Here is a 21,512-nt window from a genome sequence, read left to right as displayed (position 1 = left end):
CGACGTCTGCTGGGCTTCACGATGAGGGGCCGCCGGCACACAACAGAGGGTTCTGATCCCCAGGCCCGGCTGCAACAGTAAACCTCCACGGGGTCATCATTCGCTCCTGGAAAGACCTCTGGTGGAGTCGAGAGCAGCGCCTTGCAAGTTCCCAAGCCCAGGGATGCAGATCAGGGGAACCCTAGCCCTTGCTGGTCTCTGTGACAGTGACCTCTGGCTCTAGTGTTCGGGGCAGAGAGGCAAGGCCACCAGCTCCTTCTTGGCCGGGGAAGCGTCTCTGTATGAACAGCCTCATGAGCAGCCCCAGAACCGCAGGAAGCCAGAGAAGCAAGCCCCCTAAAAGTCCCTGCAGAGCTGACGTCAGCTCTGTGGACAGATGTTACGGGCATCCAGGTTTTTGTGGAAGTCCCGCCTTAGGTGGGAAGGGCTTCTAGAGCCCTTTCTCTTAGTCAAGGCAGAGAAGGCACAGAACTTGCCTGGGGTCACACTGCTCTCAGCGCAGAGCTGATGTCAGACTCTGGGTCTGTGCCCACACCGCTCTCCCCAAGGCTCAGGTCTCTCTGATTCCCGAGGCCATGCACATGGGATGCAGGTGTTTGCTGATCCAGCTGGGCTGAATGGCTGCTGAGCGCCCCTCCGTGGCAACTGCTGCTCCGCGTGGACAAGGCCCAGGGGCAGGTCCTGGCGTGTCTCAGCATCCAGGGTAAAGGAAGCCACGCCTATCCCTAATCAATACCCCAAGCGAGGGCTCTCTGACATTGCCTCTGCCAAAGCTGTACACCTGGGCCCTGGCGGCACTGTATGGAGAAGACGGGACTCAAGCCACAGGTCTGGGTCTTCCTTAGCTTGCCTGTGTGGCCTTGGGCAAGCCACTTGACCCATCTGAGGCTCAGCATTGTAGCCCACGAAATGGGGAGAGTCCCTTCTTTATGGGCTTTGAGAGGGTGAAAAGCCAGGCTGGATGGAAAATGCTTGACACCCTGGAAACTTCTTTCTGCTTTATCAAAGGACAGGTGTTATGTTTTTCCAGGCTAAGGTGACTCACAGCGGACCACGGCATCTGGGCTCTCACCCACCTCTCTTTCTGCCCTTCCTCTGTGTCCCAGCCAGCCTGGATTTCTTTTGGCTCCTTGAAAGCCTCAAGCTAGTTGCTGCCTCAGGGCCTTTGCACTAGCTGCTCCTTCTGCCTGGAATATCTTTAATGTCCACGGGTGGCGCTTACTTACCATTCCGAGCTGGGCTTAGCCCGCTCAGAAAGCCCTTCCCAGACCACCCACGCTCAACAGGACCCCCACGAACACTGTTTTGACCAAATTCTCGGCTTAGGGCTCACTGCTATTGCTACCTTCCTTATTCACTGCTTATTTCTTCCCTGTCCTCTCCCCCAGCTAGGACACCAGCACCACGAGCAGGGACCTGCCTGCTCACTGCCACGTCTGATGGGCAGAGGGTCTGTGGAAGACAGTGGGTCCTGCTAGGTGAGGGTACGTGAGCAGATGAGCCGGGCCCACCCAGCCGGGCGCTGGCTTCACTAACACCAGGGGAATGAAGGTATCTACACTGCCACCTTGGCCCTCGGGGATTTATGTGATCGTTTCCTAGGTCAGGCCCTTCCGTGTGTGTGCCCCCGGGCTGGCGGGGTGGGTGGTGGCAGTGGTGAGCTCTGTGGATAGATGTTACGGGCATCCAAGTTTTTGTGGAAGTCCCTCCTTAAATGGGAAGGGCTTCTAGAAGCTTCCCTTCTGCATTTCCACAGTGCTCATCACTCTGTCCAGCAAAGATCTGTGTGTCTGTCTCTCCCACCAGATACGGCTCCCCCAGGGCAGGGACGAGGCCAGCCTGACTCATCTCCCTTCCCGATCGCTGCCCAGCAGAGGGCTGGCAGACAGTAGGTGCTTAACCAGAATGTGCTGTGTGTAGGAGGGTCCTTGGGGAAGCGACGGTGGAGAGCTTGGGTGATGGCCCATCCACTGTGGGACTGTGTTGGGGGTACCCTGGGCTGGGGAGCTTGGACTTTGGGTTCTTATACCTCTGAGGTCAAACCGAGGACTGGTCTCCTCCTGGCTGTGAGACATGGGCCATTTCTGCTGGGAGTTCATCCCACCCACCTCCCAGGTGATGAGAGAGGGTATACATGAAGATAATCTAGTGCCTGCCCCGAGGATGGCCTGAGACGTGTCTCTCATTATCACTGTCATTATGGGAACAAATTCCATAAGAACGAAACCCCACGGGCATTTCGCATCTCCAACACCCCCTGAGACACAGTGTGGCTGTGCCCTGTGCTTGCCAGCTCCATCTGGCTCACAGCTGCAGCAAGAAGCTGGAGCCCGGACGCTGGGCCAGACCCCCAGCACAAGGTGACTCAGGCCCATCGGAGAACTCGGGGGGACACCAATAAAACCAATCAAACAAACAAAAAGGATACCCCTGATCACACGCACACGCACGCACACACACTCACATTCAATATTCTGACACAGAGAGGCCCACAGGCCACTACTGGAGGGAGCAGAGGCGAGGGAACCACGCACGGGTACAACACATGGCCTGAATCCTCCCGGCTTCACTTGGCCGGAGCAGCTGTGTCGGTCATCCTGAGTCCACCATGGCGCCACCTCTCAGAAACCACTGGCCCAAAATGGGACTATTGCTTGCGGACGGGTGGCTCAGAAGCTCCCCCCTGCACCCGGCCCCCACCCCTGAGTTTACTCGTAGTGTTAGAAGTCCGAGGAAGGTTTCGGGCACAGGCGGCGTTTTCTCCTCTGCCACCACCGCGGCCGTCTTGGCTCTCCCCGGCGTCTTGAAGTGGTACTTCTCGGAGGCTGAGCCAGGTGCTTTGGGTCTCACCTCCCCCATCCTGAGGCACAGCAAAAGGGTTTTCTAGGGAAGCAGAAAGGAACAAAGTATCACATGGTGTCTCCTCCATGGGGATACACTGGGGACATTTCTCTCTGGCCTCAGTTCCAGGAGAACCCAGGTTTTTCTCTGAGCACATGACATGTTTTTGTCTTCTAGTTACTGAGACCTGTTGACTTTAAAGCTGGAAGCAAGACAAGCAGGGTCCTGCTATCACTATGGTTTCATACAGCACTAGTGCCCCTGGCCCAAGCAATAAGACAAGAAAAGAGCATAGAGTGACAGGAAGTGGGGCTAGAAGAACCCTAATTACCATTATTGGCAGATCACGTACATAGAAAACCCAAGAGAATCAACAGGCTAATTACTAGACAGAGAGTACAGATACAAAGATACAATTTTCAATCTGTAAGACAAAACCAGATCAACTTATAAAACCTATTACTCAGCCATAAAAAGAAACGAATTGAGCTATGTGTAATGAGGTGGATAGACCTAGAGTCTGCCATACAGAGTGAAGTAAGTCAGAAAGAGAAAGACAAATACCGTACGCTAACACATATATATATGGAATTTAAGAAAAATAAAACGTCATGAAGAACCTAGGGAGAAGACAGGAATAAAGACACAGACCTACTGGAGAACAGACTTGAGGATATGGGAGCGGGGAAGGGTGAGCTGTGACAGTGAGAGAGAGTAGCATGGACATATATACCCTACCAAACATAAGGTAGATAGCTAGTGAGAAGCAGCCGCATAGCACAGGGAGATCAGCTCGGTGCTTTGTGACCGCCTGCAGGGTGGGATAGGGAGGGTGGGAGGGAGGGAGACGCAAGAGGGAGGAGATATGGGGACATATGTATATGTATAACTGATTCACTTTGTTATAAAGCAGAAACTAATACACCATTGTAAAGAAATTATACCCAATAAATATGTTTTAAAAAAAACCTTATAAAACCAACAGTGTTTTTTTACCTCAACGTTTACCAGGGTGATTGTATGCCTTGGCTTAAGGATAGTCCCAGTTAATACTTATTGTTCTGACAAAATTTTTAATATTGTTCCCTTTTCAGCCTCAAAAGTATTCTACTTTGGATGATAAACCAGATGGTCACCCTTGCTATAACAAACTAGAAAATATTAAGAACAGATACAGATAACACTCATAATAATAAAAAGAACCATTGTAAATCTTGGTGGCACACCACTGGATAGGACCATATCATACAAAGCCATGGAGAAGAAGCCAGGACACTCCGGGCACACGGACAGGTCACGAGATCACTGGGGTAAGGTCAAGAGTGTAAACACCAGTCCACGGGGCACTTACAGCTTTGATTGGCAGAGTTGAGTTGCCTTTGTTCTTTCTCCTCTTGAGATCACCTCCAAACAAGGATAATGAGGAACAGAATACAAAACTCCATCTCAGGAAGACACAGTGAATCCCCTGTCCTATAGCCATTTATAGGGGTAATTACCCAGTCACAAGTATTCAACTTCCCATACTCCCTTGCAGACCGGAGTGGTCACATACCCACTCTGGCCAATGCTATGCAAGTGGAAGTCTACTGGGAAGGGGACATGGATCCAGAGGAAGAGCATGAGAACAAAGGACCTTCACTAATGTGGCTGGAGTGGGAAGCAGGGAGAAACCTGGTTCTGGTGGCAGCCCCAGATTGTCCACCTCCACACCGTTGTAGCTGGGTTTCTGAAACTTGTATCTGATTACAGCTACTAACAGATAAACCATCTTCCACCAGACTCCAGTGTGCTCCATGGGCAAGGGGGGAAGTTAATGGAGGGGGTTAAGCCAACAAAACCCATCTTTCCAGAGGGCTTGATACTCCAAATGCAGAGTCAACACACCATGTGCATCACTGGGCTCTAGGGTGACAGATTCTGTGGCCCCCATCACCTGCTTTATCATTCTCCATCCAGTACACTAAATATTTTACTTACTGGTCTAGCTTTTTTTTTTTTTTTTTTTTTTTTTTGCGGTACGCGGGCCTCTCACTGTTGTGGCCTCTCCCGTTGCGGAGCACAGGCTCCGGATGCGCAGGCTCAGCGATCATGGCTCACGGGCCCAGCCGCTCCGCGGCATGTGGGATCTTCCCGGACCGGGGCACGAACACGTGTCCCCTGCATCGGCAGGCGGGACTCTCAACCACTGCGCCACCAGGGAAGCCCTGGTCTAGCTTATTGTTTGTCTCTCCCAACTAGAAAATAAGCTACATGAGGGTCAAGGTATTTGTGTGTTGTGTTCATTTTTGCATTGCCAGGGTCTGGAGCAGTAACTGGTACACATAATAAGTCTTTGTTGAATGAATAAATGAAGCAAGAATTGAAAGCCCAGATGAACCCGATTTTAAGTATAAAGTCAACAGAAAACTTTTCAAAACACATTTTGAATTATAGCTCCCATGAGCCCTTCTTGCATAAATTAAGAGAGGATGCATAGAGGATAATAAAGGATAATAATCCTATACCTTAGGATAACGAAGGGTAAATAGAGCAACTCTGGCAAGAGTACTAGCAATGAGAATCTATTTAACTGTAGGACTATGTCTGAAACTAATGTATTGTGACTGTTATAGAAAAGAACAAAAAGGAAACAGAGAACACATATAAACTATGGTAGGGAAGGTGGAGGTCAGAAAGAGGGAGGTAACATATGTAAACTATGTCTTATTTGCTTATGGTTGGGAGTCCAAAAAGATCAGTTAGAGATGGAAATAAATTAGAGGTACAAAGGTAATGGAAAAATTAATATAATATAATCAACTAAAATCATTTGATGGAAGTGAGAGAAGGGGAGGGAGAGTAGATATGTTCTAATTTGGGCATCATTCATAGTAGGAGAAAATAAACAGTGTCTAAGAAATAAGAGGATTAAGGGTATCATATGACAGTATAATTATGAAGATACTATGGGATGAAAAACACAGCTTCCAAATTGTCAGAAGATATATACACAAAAAAGAAAACAAGAAAAACGAGGCCATATGGTGAAAATTGACAACCCCCACAAAAGCTATAAAAGCAGAAAGCATGTCATAAAACTATGATGACGGAACTAAGACTAAATGTAGCTGCCATATTATTAAATGTTAATGAGCCATACACCACTTGCTGAAAAAAAAAAAAAAAAGACTCAGACTGGTTTACAAGCAAAATCCACTGAAGGGAGAATAATTCAGAAAGGTTTCATATAATAGGATGAGTAGATGATGAAAAGGTTTTGGAGATGGACGGTGGTGACGGTTGTACAACAGTGTGAATGTACTTAATGCCACTGAACGGTACAGTGGTTAAAATGGTAAATTTTGTTATGTGTTTTGCCACAATTACACAAGAAAGAATGGGCAGAAACAAAACGAGTGCAAACCAAGAGAAACCAGGGGTCTTGATCTGAATGTTAGACAAAGCTGAAGTCAGGGCAAGAAATAGAGAATGAGAAAAGGAAGGCATTGTGTGGGGATCAAGGATGAGAGTCACCATGACGACTTAAAGTAATGAGTGTCTTTGCACCAAATAACATAGCCTCAACATTCATAGAGCAAGAAATCTGAAAATGTAGGAAGAAAAAGACAGAGTATGTTAATATTGGTGCATTTTAATTCACCTCTCTCAGTCCCTCACAGATTAAGTTGACAAAAACATAAATAAGGTATAGAGAGCCAAATAACCTAATTAATAACATAGTATGTGTGTGTGTGTGTGTGTGTGTGTTTTTAATTAATTAATTTATTTATTTTTGGCTGCATTGGGTCTTCATTTCTGCGCATGGGCTTTCTCTAGTTGTGGCGAGCAGAGGCTACTCTTCATTGCAGTGTGTGGGCTTCTCATTGCGGTGGCTTCTCTTTGTTGTGGAGCACAGGCTCTAGGCACACGGGCTTCAGTAGTTGTGGCACGTGGGCTCAGTAGTTGTGGCTTGTGGGCTCTAGAGTACAGGCCCAGTAGTTGTGGCGCATGGGCTTAGTTGCTCTGTGGCATGTGGGATCTTCCCGGACCAGGGTTTGAACCTGTGTCCTCTGCATTGGCAGGCAGATTCTTAACCACTGCACCACCAGGGAAGCCCTATGTGTGTGTATTAAACAGAATCTTCCTTCTGTTCAAATGTTCTTGAAAATGTACACACAAAAAGCAATTATCAGGCCACAAAGAAATTAAATTCCAAAAAGTAGATGTAAGACAACATTCTCTGATCACAATACACTAGAATTTGAAAATGTTAATCACAAAACAAAACCCAAGAAGTTTTAAAATGCTTTAAAATAACTCTTGTGTCAAAGATAGAGCAAAAAGTCAAAGTTGCAGAATATCTAGACAATAATGAAAATAAAAAGATTACATTTCAGAACGTGTGAGATGCAGCCAAGGCAATGCTCAGAGGAAAATTTATAGCTTTAAATATTTATATTAATAAATAAGAGAACATGAATTAGCTATCCAGCTCAAAAATTAGAAAAAAAGGCAAAATACCGAAGGAAGGCATAGGAAAGCACTTGATAAATTAAAACTGAAATGAAGTTAAAAACATAAAAGTAAGAAATGAATAAATAAATCCAATTTCTTACTCTTTTTGAAAAGCAGGACACATTAACTGTTGGTGACTCTAATAAAGCAGAAGGAGAAAGTGACCACGTAAAAGTTATCTGTACTTTTCCTTTCCAATTCCGCTTCTCCATTATCTCTTAACCCCTATAGATAGGCTTTTGACCCAACTATTCTGCAGGGTTTACCCTTGTTAAGGTCACCAAAGACCTCCATGTTGCTAAATCCTGTGGTCAATTCTCGGTCCTCCTTTTACGTGTCCCCTTGGCAGCACTGACACAGGTGATCACTTCTCCTGCTTCCAGGACACTCCAGGCCCCTCTCTTGGTTCTCCTCCTAATTTTCTTGCTGTTTCTTCTCAGGCTCCTCCGTGGGTCCCTCCCCATCTTCTCGGTCTCCTCTTCTCCTTTCCATCTCTACTCACTCCTGAGGAAATCATCTCCTCCCAAGGGATTAACTACTCTACATACATTAATGTCTCTTTCAGCCTCAAGCTCACACCATAGCTTCAAACTGTCTACCTGACATCACCATATTTAATAGACATCTCAAACTTAATATGCTCAAAACTAAAATCCTGATCCTTTGCCCCAAATCAGCTTTTCCCACAATTTTCCTGACTTCAGTAAATACAACTCCAACAGAGTCCCAGAGCATCTTTGGCCCCTCTCTTTCTCTCATCCCCAAATCCAGTCCACTAGTAAATCCTTCAGATGTATCCATCAACCTTGCCCTTCTGCCACCTCCATTGCTTCTACCATGGCCTCCTCGCTTATCAAGCTCTTCTGTCTACCCTCCATACAGCAGCCAGAGGGATCCTGTGAAAATCCATGTCGCGTCATGTCCCTCCTCTGCTCAAAACCCTCACTGGCTCCCGTCTCACTCAGAGAAGCCAAAGACCTTCCTCCCCATCCTCTCTGGTCACATCCCTCATCTTCTCTCTTTTGCTCACTCCACTCCAGCCACGATGGCTCATTTTACGTGTCAACTTGACTGGGCCACAGGGGCGGTGCCCGGATATTTGATCATACGTGGTCCTGGGTGTGTCTGTGAGGGTGTTTCTGGATGAGATCCGTCTTTGAATCTGTAGACTGAGTCAAGTGGATCACCTACCCAATGCAGGTAAGCCTCCTCCAATCCACTGAGGGCCTGGATAGAAGAAACAGGCAGAGGAAGGGAGAATTCCCTCTCTGCCTTCCTGTCTTTGAGCTGGGTCATCAGTCCTTTCCTGCCTTCAGACTTGGATTTGGACTGGAATTTACACCATTGGCTCTCTTGGTTCTCAGGCCTTCAGACTTGGAGTGGTACTGGGCCATCAGCCCTGCTAGATCTCTAGCTTGCCAACTACAGGTCTTGGGATTTCTCAGCCTCCAAATCTGCGCGAGCCAATTCCTTGGAATAAGTCTCTTTATATATATAGCTATCTCTATGTAGATTTTACATATTTTATCTGTATTAAATATAGACATATATTTATATATAGATATCTATCTATAACCTAGATTTATATATAGATATCTACATCTGTGTCTATACTATATCTATATCTGTATCGATATCTATCCTACTGGTTGTGCTTCTCCAAGCCCTTAGACCAAGACGGCACCTGCACCAGCATGCTTCCCTCTCTTCTCCCAGATAAACACATGGCTATTCCCTTACGTCCTTCAAGTCACCTATTACTGAGACCTTCTCTGACCACCTTATTGAAAGTTGGACTCCATCATCAACTCCCTCCCTGCTCTCACAGTGTTTTTCTCGCTAGCACTTATCACCATCTAACAGTCCACATATTTTATTTTATTTGTTATTTGGCCGTGCCGCCCTGCATGTGGGATCTTAGCTCCCTGACCAGGGATGGAATCCACGTCCCCTGCAGTGGAAGCGCAGAGTCTTAACCACTGGACCACCAGGGAATTCCACACGTATTTTAAATCGTCTGTAGCCTCCATATAAATGGGAGCTGGCCCACTACTCTACCCCCAGGACCAATAACGACACCTGGCACAGAGCAGGCGCTCAGGAAAGATGGGGGGAACACACAACCTACCCACTCAACCCTGTGCAACGAAATTAGAAACTTTGATGAGATGAGTGAATTTCCGAGACAATAGCAACTGCCCGAGAATCCAGGAAAAGTGAATCTAAACAAAGCAATGCCAGAAAGAAAGAAACTGTCCAACGGCAAATCCAAAGTCTAACATAAGAGAAAAGCAAATGAAAGCCATAATGAGAAAGCGTTCCAGAGCACAGCGCAAAGGAAGCTTCTACATTCCTCCACTCAGCACGTCTGCAGAGATCAAAAAGGTTGAGTGCACCATGTGTTTGCTGGGTTTGGGGGGAAAACCTCTGCTTCGTGCTGGTGGGAGGGACGTCAGGTCACTCCTGGAAGGCAGCTTGGCGCGCACCCACGTTATAGATGCGCACGCCCTCTGACCCAGTAATTCCACTTAACCATTATCCTACAAATACGCTCACAAGGGCAAAATTCTTACAAGCTCATTTATTGCAGTAATGTGGGTAAAAGTGGAGGATTAGGATCAAAGAAATGTCCATCACTGGGGAACTGGTTCAAAAACAATGGCTCCCCATGCAGTGGAGACCAAAGCAGAATGATGCCTCTGGAAGCCCCTGCTGGTGGCATCTTCTGCCTGGCCTAGGCTGGGTGCTGAGACACAGACCTGGAAGGAGTGGGCCCAGCCCTCGAGTGCTCTGAACTGGGGGGGAGCCACGCTGGGACCCTAAAACGAGAGCGACAGATCCGCACTGTGTCAGTGCTGAGTGGCTGGGGGCGTAGCTTGGATGGGGGCGGGGACCCAGGGAAAACTCATGTCAGGAAGTGAGGGAAGGCACACCAGGAGGAGGGGGCAGTCTGAGCCCAGGCCAATCAGAGGGTCACAGCAGGTGACGCAGGATCTTCCTGGTGGGCTGAGGCTAGACGGGCAGCCACGGAGCACTTCAACTGCCGGGCGAAGGCCCTACACGAGATCCCAGGGCTCTGGGACGTAGACGTGGAAGATCCTTCCTAATCCCAAGAAAGGTCAGAGTTAGGGCTGCTGTGATGCGGTATCTCTTCTGGGCTGGGCACTGTCCAAGCACTTCCTTTCTTTTCTTTTTTTTTTTGCGGTATGCAGCCCTCACTGCTGTGGCCTCTCCCGTTGCGGAGCACAGCCTCCGGACGCGCAGGCTCAGCGGCCATGGCTCACGGGCCCAGCCGCTCCGCGGCATGTGGGATCCTCACGGACCGGGGCACGAACCCACGTCCCCTGCATCGGCAGGCGGACTCTCAACCACTGCGCCACCAGGGAAGCCCCGAGCACTTTCTGTGCCTAGTCTCACTTCGCTCTCCCAGCAGCCCTAGCCCTATTTCCCCTGTTTACAGGTGGGGAAACCGAGCCTCAGGAAGGTCGTGTGACTTGCGCAGTCACATATCTGGCTAGCGGTGGAGCCAGGAGTCCAGCCTGTACTGCCGGCCACTGGGCTGCACTGCCACCCCTCAGGTGCCGGGTGGTGGCCTGGCTAGGCTGGCTGTGGGGAGGCCAGTTGAGCAGCAGGCGCCGCTGCCCTGGAGAGAGGATGCAGGGCTGGGACCCGGATGGGGCCCAGCAGGATAGGGAGGGTCTCCAGCTGGCTTCTGCAACCTAACTGGGGAGATAAGACAAAGCGCCTGGAAATTTGCATAACAATGGACGCTTCCAGAAGGCTGAGAATCTGTCACAGTAACTGCTCAGGATAAAAGCAGAGGCCTCGGGAGGCACAGCGTGACTACGTTGCCAGGTGAGCCGCAGATACTGTGCCCACGGCACTGATAAGAGCTCAGCCTGGATCTAGTGGGGACACTAAGCCGGGAGTGGGGACAGGAGCCTTCAGCTCAATTTCTGTTGCGTCCTCACAGCGACCTGAGAGGTGGAGACGCTTTGACCACTCCTCACAAAGGGGCGAACAATGTGGGACCACCAAGGTGGTAAGAGGGCACTCCCACGGTGGGGGAGAGCAGAGAGAGTCCCCCGGCACAGAAGGTGGCCTCTTAGTGGCAGAAGGTGTGGTCATGGGGGGCGGCATGGAGGAGGTGTGCTCGGTAATGATGATAGAAAGTGAAACGCGAGCATGGAGAAAATGGAACGTAAAACTACTACAGGGAGCTGCCCTACAAGCCCTCTGAAACAAAGGGCTAAGATGAGAAAGACTAGTGAGGTGGGGGAGGAACTCTCACCCACGACCTGGGGAGCGCAAAATGATTCACCTGCTTTGGGAAACGGGAAGCTGTACATGCTGAAGTTGAATATATGCCTGTCCCCTGGTGCTACATATACACCTGTGTGGGTAGAACTCAGGCCCCCAAAGAGGTCTCCATCCTCATCCCCAGAGGCTGTGAATGTGGCCTCACGTGGTGAAAGGGATGAAAGGTGCGAATGAGTCGCGGGCCTTGTGATGGGGAGACTGGTTACCGGGTGGGCCTGGGGTCATCACAAGGGTCCTTAAAAGAGGGGGGCAGGAGGTTCAGAGTCAGAGAAAGAGATGTGAGGATGGAAGCAGAGGTCGAAGTGATGCCATCACAGGAAGGGCCCACACGCCATGGAACACAGGTCACCTCCAGAAACTGGCAAAGCCCAGGGAACAGATTCTCCCCGGAACCTCCAAGGAACCAGCTCTGCCAGCACCTGAATATTAGGGGTTCACAAGGCTCACGTTGAACTTCTGCCCATCAGAACTATAAGCGGATAATTTGTGCTGTTCTAAGCCACTGAGTTCGTGGTCACTGGTTGCAGCAGCCCCAGGGACACTTGTGCGACACCCAAGAGAAATGTGTTCACCCATTCACCAGAGGACTTGGCTGTGAATGTTCAGAGCAGCTTTATGGGTAATAGAAACAACCCAAATGTCCTCAACAGGTAAAGGGAGAAGCAGAGCGTGCTACATCCATATGATGGAGTACTACACAGCACTGAAAAGAACGGGTTCTTGATATGCCCAACAACACGGAGGAATTCACCTCATAGATAAAATGTTGCGTGAGAGACACTGACCCCAGGCCCCACACCAGCCAACTCCAGCCTAGGAACAGCCCACGGTTGGGCAAAACCACTCAGGGGCTGGATGTCAGAGGAGTGGTGTCGAGGGGACGCGAGGAAGCCTTCTGGGTGTTGGAATGTTTCAATTTCGGATTGAAATTCACCAAGCTGTAGCATCAAGATGGGCACTTTATGTACTTCAACTCGGAAACCGTGAACTACCTCAGGAAATGAACCTCTGGTCTCACCTTGCATGCCCCAGTGATGGGGAGCTCACTACCTAGTGAGGAAAGCTGCTGGGCTGTGAAGGGAGGCTTCCTGGCAGGATGCTCTTCCTCTCCTGAGCCCGTAACCTGCTTCTGGCCTCCTCCTCCCCCTGCTGCCAGCTCGGCCTCGGGGTCCCTCACTCTAGTCCTGCAGACACGGTCAGGCTCCACAACCCTCAGACCGATCAGGCTTTTCTGGATCAGGGCTTCCTTCCGTCCTCCCCCGCTTCAGGCGAGAGCTGCCTGGAGCAAGGCAGGGCCCAGGCCCCTGGGGTCCCCGCAGACACTCGGCCTGTGTCCTCGCTCACTGCCGTCACCCGCTGTCAGGCACCTGCCTCCGGGAGTTTGGGTTTACGCTTCTGCTAAGTGGGGACTTCGTGAGGCTCCCAGGAAGCAGAGCGTGTGACAGCGCCTCGCCCGCAGAAGGCGCTCAGGGCACGGATGTCCTGTGAAGTGGGCGGGGAAAGCGTTTCACAAAGGGGACGTTAGAGACCCTCTAGGAAATTTTTATTTTGCCTTTAGCAAGACAGCTTGTTGGTCCTCTAGACGGATGAAGAGGGGCAGTGATCCCGGTGCAGAAGGAGGGGCTGAGCAAGGGAAGGTGCGTGTGTGTGAGTGTGTGGTGTGTGTATGTGTGTGTATGTGTGGTGTGTGTGTGTGTGTGTGCGTGCGTGTGTGTGGATGTGGTGTGTGTGGATGTGTGTGTGTGTGGTGTGTGTATGTGTGTGTATGTGTGGTGTGTGTGCATGTGTGTGTCAGTGTGTGTGGTGTGTGTATGTGTGTGTGTGGATGTGTGTGGATGTGTGTGGATGTGTGGTGTGTGGATGTGTGTGGATGTGTGTGGGTGTGTGGATGTGTGTGGATGTGTGTGGATGTGTGGTGTGTGTGTATGTGTGTGTGCGTGTGTGTGTGGTGTGTGTATGTGTGTGGATGTGTGTGTATGTGTGTGTATGTGTGGTGTGTGTGTGTGTGTGTGTCGGTGTGTGATGTCTGGGTGTGTGATGTGAACAGTGTCTCTGTGTGTGGCGCGTGTGTATTTGTGTGTGCTGGGGCGGCTTTGGGCTAACTGAGTGCCCCTTGAGACCTGGCACCGTGGAGGTGCTCCCAGCAGAGGGTAAAGAACCCGACCGTGGAATCAGGTTGCTTCTCACTGGCTGTTTGACTTCGAATGTGCCAGCGACCTCTCAGAACCTTAGTTTCCACATCCGTAAAATGGCCAGAAAACACCTGTCCTGAGAGGCTGTGGTGCAGGTGAGACGGGCAGCGCTCTCCCAAGTGCCCCTCGCACCCCAGCTGTGGGTCACCGAGTCTCCAGGAGAAACGAGAGACCATCAAAACAAAGGTCTTGTTTGTGGACAAATTAGAATGATTTGGGGTCATAAGGCACGGCTTCATTTTAAAGAATCCAACGTGAAACCTCACTTTCCTTCCTGAAGAGAGAAGCCAGCTGCGTAAAAGGCCAGGCAGAGGGCTTCCCTGGTGGCGCAGTGGTTAAGAATCCGCCTACCAATGTAGAGGATATGGGTTCGAGCCCTGGTCTGGGAAGATCCCACATGCCACGGAGCAACTAAGCCCGTGTGCCACAACTACTGAGCCTGTGCTCTAGAGCCCGTGAGCCACAACTACTGAGCCCACGTGCCACAACTACTGAAGCCCGCGTGCCTAGAGCCCGTGCTCCACAACAAGAGAAGCTGCCGCATTGAGAAGCCCATGCACCGCAATGAAGAGTAGCCCCTGCTCGCCACAACTAGAGAAAGCCCGCGCATAGCAACAAAGACCCAACGCAGCCAAAAATAAATAAATAAAGTAAATAAATTAAAAAAAAAAAAAAAAAAAAAAAAAGGCCAGGCAGATGGGAAGGCGAGATGATGCCTTTGGGAGTCAGACAAGCCGTCGCCTCCGTGTGTTTGCAGGAGCCGCTGACTGTGTTGAGGGACGGACACGGGCATCGTGGGAGCGGCGGGCAGAGGGCAGGGCATTCGGTCCTGGCATCTGAGGCCGACCCCGCCGCTCCAGGATCACCCCGTCTTCAGGCTTTCTGGGTTCCGTCTGCCTCGGGGGCTGCTCCTACCCGAACTCCTTTGCCGGCGTCCCCTGGGTCCCTTCCCACACACTTCATCCTCTCCCCCAGGTGACTTCCTGGCCCCATGCACGACATGATTCTGTGACAAGCCCCCTTGGCCAAATCCAAGCTGGGATTCAACCCAGGTTTTCCTCCGAGCTCCTCCCCGACTTGTGTGTGGCACCGACATCACCCCATCCACGCTCACAGGCACCTCAGACGGCAGACACTCCACAAGGCTGATCCCCAAAGCCACACCTGCCCCTGGGTTCCCACCTTGGAAAAATCCCACCGGCATCTCCCCAGCGGCTCAGGCCAGAGTCCAGGACACGGTCTTGGAGCCCCTCACCCCCCACCCAATCCACCAGCTGCTCCTGTGGGCTGTCTGCTTCCTTCTCTGCTCCTGCCACAACCCAGCCTGCAAGACAGCGCCAGCCTCTGCTGGACGGCCAGCTCCCTTCCCCACTCACTGCCAGGGGGAGCTTTTAAAAAGGCACCTGTCCCTCTCCTGGAGGGCTTCCCTGGTCCTGGGATCAGGAAGCCCACCCCTCACCATGGCCCTGCACATCAGACACCCCCTGCAACTCCCAGCCCTCCCCTCCTGGGCTCCCCTTTTCTCCCCACACTCCTGCATCTCGACTTTCCTTCTGGTACATGAATGCACTGGCTCTCTCTGCCTCAGTGCCTTTGCACATGCCACTCCGGGGCCTGGAATGTTCCCCGGTCCCACCTCAGTCTCCTCCAACCTCGGCAGCTCACTCTTTTCCATCCTAAAGGTCTCAGCTGCCCAGAGAGGCAGGAGCAAAATACAGAGAGCCACGAATGCCGAGCCGAGGGCCTGTCCTTATCCTGCAGCCACAGGAGCCTCAGACAGGCTTATGGCTGAGGAGGGCTGCCCAGGTGCCTCTGCAGATGCAGGGCTGAAGGCTGCTGTGGCGGGTGGCGGGAAATAGAGGAGGGGTCCGTGGGGAGCTGTGCCTGGCTCTGGGGGCATCATTGTTCAAGCCCAGCATGTACCCTTCCTGCCCGTACCCTTTACTCTTCTGCCTGGTGGCATTTCTCATGGAGCTCTGGGTCTTTAAACCTCTACATCCTAAAGGTTAATTTTTAATATTGCTTCCACAGGCGCTCTGCATCCTACATTAGATGCCATAAGGTGCTCCAGAGCTTGTCCTTTTCATCTGCAGCTTCTGTCCATAACTCCCCCCTCCTCCTGCTCTACAGAAAGACTCTCTCTCTTTGCCTCCTGCTACGAACTTTTCAAAGCGCTTTCCACATCCGTTCTTGTCCCCTATCGGCGTCTCCATCAGCCAGGTAGAAGGTCAGAAAGGTTCTAAGTTGAAAGGCAGCATAGAAGCATTCTGTCCCTTCCCTCGACTTACACGAGGGGACAGTAAAGCTTGGGGAGGCACAAGGCTGCCCAAGGTTAAACAGCAAGCCAGTGGTAGAGGGGGTTGAACGAGCAGCTGTGACTCCCAGCCCAGGCTCTGCTCTGGGCCCTGGGATCCCCAGTAGGACTCAGATCGTCCTTGTTCCTGCTTGGTGCAGTGGGGACAGATGTGACAACAGACCACGTGGTCCTGGCTGTGATGGGAGCGTGGAGCAGGGGAAGAAATCCTCCAGAGGATGGAGGGAGGCGAGTGACCTGAGCAAGGCTTTGAGGGGTGAGTAGGAGCTCGTGGGGAGCTGGGGTAGGAAACCCAGTGAGGCCAGGCTTGCGTGAGCGTCTCATGGGCAGAGATGGAGTCTGATCCATTCTGTGTCCTCAGCCCTGGCCCGGGGCCCAGGCTTTGGTCCAAAATCTCTGGGAAATTAACATGCCTCCTTGCTCTGGGGCGTTTGCACCTTGCCCGTGGCCATCCGTGGCTCCTGGTCCCCTGGCCCTGGCACCATCCATGCCTCTATGCTTCCTCAGTCTGGGCACTGACCTGGCCCCGTTCCTACTTTACTGCACCCCTGGCGGCCTCAGGTGCCCTGGCCCCTCCCCGCCGCCCTTCCCGCTGCCCTAGGGTCAGGACAGAGGTGGCAGGAGGGGGCTGAGGCTCGGGCCAGGGACACACCCAAGCGTATGAACGTGCACACAACACACACGATACACACGTGCGCACACACTATGCCCAAACTACACACCTGCACTTCACGTGCACACACACCCCCTCAACACGTATGCTACACGTGTACACCACAGCCACACTGCACCCTCCCGCCCACATTGTGCACACACACCCCTGGTCCTGGCCTTTCCAGGCAGGCTTCACGGCCAGGGAGGAGGCCGTCTCTCAAGGGCAACATGTTGTGAGTCCGCCAGCCCTCCTGGGGCCCCCCTCTGCCCACCTGGCTCACACCTGGCCCTCCTGGCGCCTGCATCTCTGCATCTCTCACGATGCATGTTCCCCCTTTACACGCCCCTCCCCCCCACAGCCCCCACCCCGCCTCTCCTCTCGTGTGTCCTTCTGGGCTGTGGCCACACGCGTGTCACCCACGTCAGACCCCACAGTGGTCCTTGGTGCTCCCCTCCCCCGCCTCCCCACATCCACTCACTCCGTAGGTCCCACCTAGTCCGCCTCCAAGATACTTCCGAATCAGTCCATTGCTCCCCGTCACCACCCCCCAGCCTCTACCATCCTGGCCTCATCCCTGGGGCACAGCGGCAGCCTACCCTCGGCCTCCCTGCCTCCACTCCCGCCTCCTACTGTAAGCCCTGCCCGGGCCACAGATGGGGGAGCTCCCACCAAACTCCCATCAGACCAAGTCGCCTGATGCTGAAAGCCCTCCGCCCACCCCACGTTTTCCTTAAACTCACAGACACGCTCCCTCCCGTCACGAGGCTGCCAGCTGTGAGTCCCATCATTAACTGGAACAGTGGCTTTTCATGAAGAAGCGGGCAGGTCTCCATCGAATGCACACAGCCACGGGGGCACAGCTGGAGGTGAGAGACGTGACCCCTGGAGTCGTGTAAGTGATGGTGCCGGTCAGGGTCACAGGGACACAGTCACTGGGGTGGTATTGTAGCGACTGGTGTGTCCACACTTGGGGGCAGGGAAGGTCCAGAAAGGGGCGTCAAAGGCTCGGAGGAGGGTCACTCAGAGGTGCTGGATGGGAGAAGGGGGCCCATTTGCAGGGGGGCTGGGAGCCAAGTGACAGCCGAGGGGCCTGGATCCATAGAAGGCTCTGGCATTCTACCAGCTCCCCAGGACGTGTCTGCGGCGTCTGCCGGCCTGGGGGCAGCGGTCAGGAAGGAGGGCTGGACACAGACGGCAAACCTGAAGACAGATGGGGGCCCCAGGGCGCCTCTGCAGCCGTGTCTCCCTGGCTCTGAGACCACCAGGGCCGGGGATGGCTGTCTCCAGCCTCCCAAATTTCAGACAACCCTAGCCGGCCTCACCAGGGAGTGGGCTCTGGGATGTGAAGACCCCAGGGTGACCAGGCCACAACAGGACAAGCCAGCACCACATCCCCCTGTCTCGTCTGTTTGGATGAGTTGTGACATAAACCCTCGGCAAACTCCAGCTGAGCAGGGGGCATTTGGCAGGGAGCTCTTCTCCCACCCACAAAGTGAGCAGAGACAAGGAGAGGGGGTACTTTGGGGGTCTTTCCTATGAGTGGGGTGCTGGATTAGGTCCTCTGCACACCCTCTCAGATTCCGTCTTCACTATCCACCCCCCTGCCAGGTGGGGATTATTTGCTCCCCCACCAATGTCTACGCAGCAGCTCAGAGAGGTAAAGCAATTTGCCCAAGGATGCACAGCTGGGCAGCCCAGAACCTGGTGCCAGCCCAGCCCAGGGGACTCCCGGGATGCAGCACCCAGAGATTCCCAAAGCCATGCTCCCAGAACCCAGGGCAGGATGGAACCACTCCCAGATCTCGCGGCCAAAGTGATCTGGCAGCGGGCTCTCCCCAGCACCCTGTGGGTGCCTTAGAAACAACCGGAAGACCATCCTGGAAGGCGCTGAGGAGGAGGGGGCAGGGGGTGCCCTCTTGGCCCACAGGCAAGTGCAGGTTTCCGTCGTTCCAACGGGGCTGGAATGCTCACATCGGGAGACATTTGCTGCACCAACGAGCATCTATTCTCGGAAGCAAATATTTTAGCAGCTAAAGCCAGAGTGTTAATGGCGGGGATGGGGGAGCAGGATAAAGAAGGAAAGCTTCCGTGGTCCCTCCTGACCCGCACCGATGGAGATAAATTCCTTCTTCCCCTGCCCTGATCTGGGAGCTGGGCCTGGGAAGAGTCCTTGAAATAAAGGGTCTGGGGGAACATAACAGTCATAAGCCCAAACATGACTTCCCTCCCTGGTGACGCCGCTTTCTCTGGTCACACCTGCTGCAGCCCAGAGGGCGATTCTATGGAATTCCTGTCCAGTTGCCATAAAGGAGCATCCTCCTTTCCTGGGGGTAATGATCCCCGAGATTCGCCCAGGCCTTCATGGAAACATCTCTCTGGTAATCGCACAGGCGAGCTGGCATCTTTGTTTACACAGTAGCTACCGCAGTTACTGGGTTACGGAATTTTAATTGATTTCAAACTTGGGAGCTGGGTGGGCCGTGTGGGTCTCCTCCAGGCTGGGTGGCCAGGTGCAAGGGCAGGATTGCAGGAGCCCCTCCCAGGGTTTGAGCGGCCGCCTGGCAGTGTGCCCCCGGGAATGGGGGCGCCACGGGGCTGATCTCCTGCTCTGTGCCAGGCTCCTAGTGGGCACCGTCTCCGTCCTCCTGATGCCCCTGTTTTCACAGACAAGCAAACAGGCTTGGCAGGAGCGAGTGACTGGCCCAAGGTCACAGGGCCTGTGGATCTGGTTGGCTGGACCCAAGGCCCTCACTCCCCACCTCCCCACCCCTGCCCTGGCTGAGCTGCATCCTGGGCCCAGAGACAGTGGGTCTAGTTCATCCTGGAAGTGCATTTTCAGTGATTTCCCCAAAACCTTCCCTGAGGTCTATTCTCCCTGTGGCTGAATACCTTGATTTTCCAGGCAAAGCAAGTGGAGGGCCAGGATCGATTTCTTGCCCATCACCGGCCAGCGTTCCTTGCGGGCAGGGCTGATCCTGTCTCACCTTTCTACCCCCAGCACTTAGCACAGCCGTGACCTAGTGCCGACCTTGGATAAAGTACTGGTTGAATAAATGAGGGGGTTAAGTGTGCCGGGGCTACGGCTGCACAGCAATGCGGACTGTTTCAGGGAAGGGGGAGCAGGATGGAGCCGGAGAGTTTGCAAAGGGACGTCCGAGCTGTTTCCTTGGGGTCTGAGACCCAGACGTGTGACAGGGAGGGCTGACCAGGCTCTCTGCCTTCTCACACCCCCTGCTTTCTCCGTGCCCAGAAGAACCAGGACCTGGAAAGGGTGGATGCATCTCCCTCCAGCTTGCTTCTTGTCCCAGCTACTGCTGCCCGGGACGCCTGCCTACGGATGTCCCAGGGAACGCCAGGACCCTGCTTTCACAAGCACCTAAGAACATGTTTGCTTCTCCACAGTACGGGGCACAGACCACTGGGGCAGGCAGATCTGAGCCATGCATAGCGATGAGCTGGTAAACATTTAATGACCTGTTCTCCGGCGGGGAGCCCTGATTTGTAGCATTTGCTGCCCATGTCCATGGTGTAAATACTGCCAATATGGCGTAGCTGACTGCAGAGTTGGGGAGAGATGGGTGGTAGCCACCATCATGCACATTTGCATCACACGGATACAACAGACCTAAACCCTCAAAAGCATAGAAAGTAGCCGATGTAGCAATGCAATTAGGAAGTGAAGAGTTTCAAGTATCTATTACTTTTGTGTTTAATAAAATTTATTTAATTGGAAGTTTATAACATTGAATTTTTATAGTGGTTTAACTACGGGTTCTGAAAATTTCTCAGAATTTAACTATCAGTGCTGCTGAGGTGGCCCCAGCAACTCTTGGATATGTTTATGGGTTTGTTTTATGTGTATTAGGAAAAATGTAACTCTTTTAAAAATGGAAGTATAGCTGATTTACAATGTTGTATTAGTTTCCAGTGTACAGCAAAGTGATTCAGTTATACATATATATTCTTTTTCATATTCTTTTCCATTATGGTTTATCACAGGATATTGGATATAGTTCCCTGTGCTCTACAGTAGGACCTTGTCGTTTATCCATCCTATATATAATAGCTTGCATCTCCTAATCCCAAACTCCTAACTTACCCCTCCCCACCCCTTTCCCTTTTGGTAACCAGAAGTTTGTTCTCTATGTCTGTGAGTCTGTTTCATAAATAAGTTCATTTGTGTTGTATTTTAGATTCCACATGGAAGTGATATCATATGGTATTTGTCTTTCTCTTTCTGACTTACTTCACTTAGTATAATCTCTACGTCCATCCATGTTGCTGCAAATGGCATTATTTCATTCTTTTTTATGGCTGAGTAGTATTCCACTGTATAAATGTATGTACCACATCTTCTTTATCCATTCCTCTGACTATGGACACTTAGGTGGCTTCCATGTTTTGGCTGTTGTAATTGGACATTGGGGTGCATGTATTTTTTGAATTAGAGTTTTAGTCTTTTCCAGGTATATGCCCAGGAGTGGGATTGCTGGATCGTATGGTAGGTCTATTTTTAGTTTTTTAAGGAACCTCTATACTGTTCTCCACAGTGGCTGCACCGATTTACATTCCCACCAATAGTGTAGGATGGTTCCCTGGAAATATGTAAAGATACGATTGCTTAGAGCAAGTCTGAGTTTTCTAACAAAAAAAAAAAATGGCTTGATTTAAGATCAATTAAAAATGTGGTAAG

The 21,512-nt window shown here is 51.8% G+C and overlaps 1 protein-coding gene across 1 annotated transcript in view; it reads right to left on the bottom strand.

The window, feature by feature from the left end:
* The window catches only part of SHISAL1 (shisa like 1), a 79,571-nt gene that overhangs the window by 814 nt on the left and 57,245 nt on the right, over positions 1-21,512 (bottom strand). Inside the window, exon 5 of the mRNA XM_032645415.1 lies at positions 2,713-2,860. Within this exon, the coding sequence (XP_032501306.1) occupies positions 2,713-2,860 (148 nt within the window). The remainder of the gene's footprint in view (positions 1-2,712; positions 2,861-21,512) is intronic.

The sequence above is a fragment of the Phocoena sinus genome, chromosome 10 (assembly GCF_008692025.1).
Source record: "Phocoena sinus isolate mPhoSin1 chromosome 10, mPhoSin1.pri, whole genome shotgun sequence".
Lineage (NCBI taxonomy): Eukaryota > Metazoa > Chordata > Mammalia > Artiodactyla > Phocoenidae > Phocoena > Phocoena sinus.
Note: the sequence above shows the minus strand (reverse complement) of the source record. Positions and strands in the feature narration are given on the sequence as shown.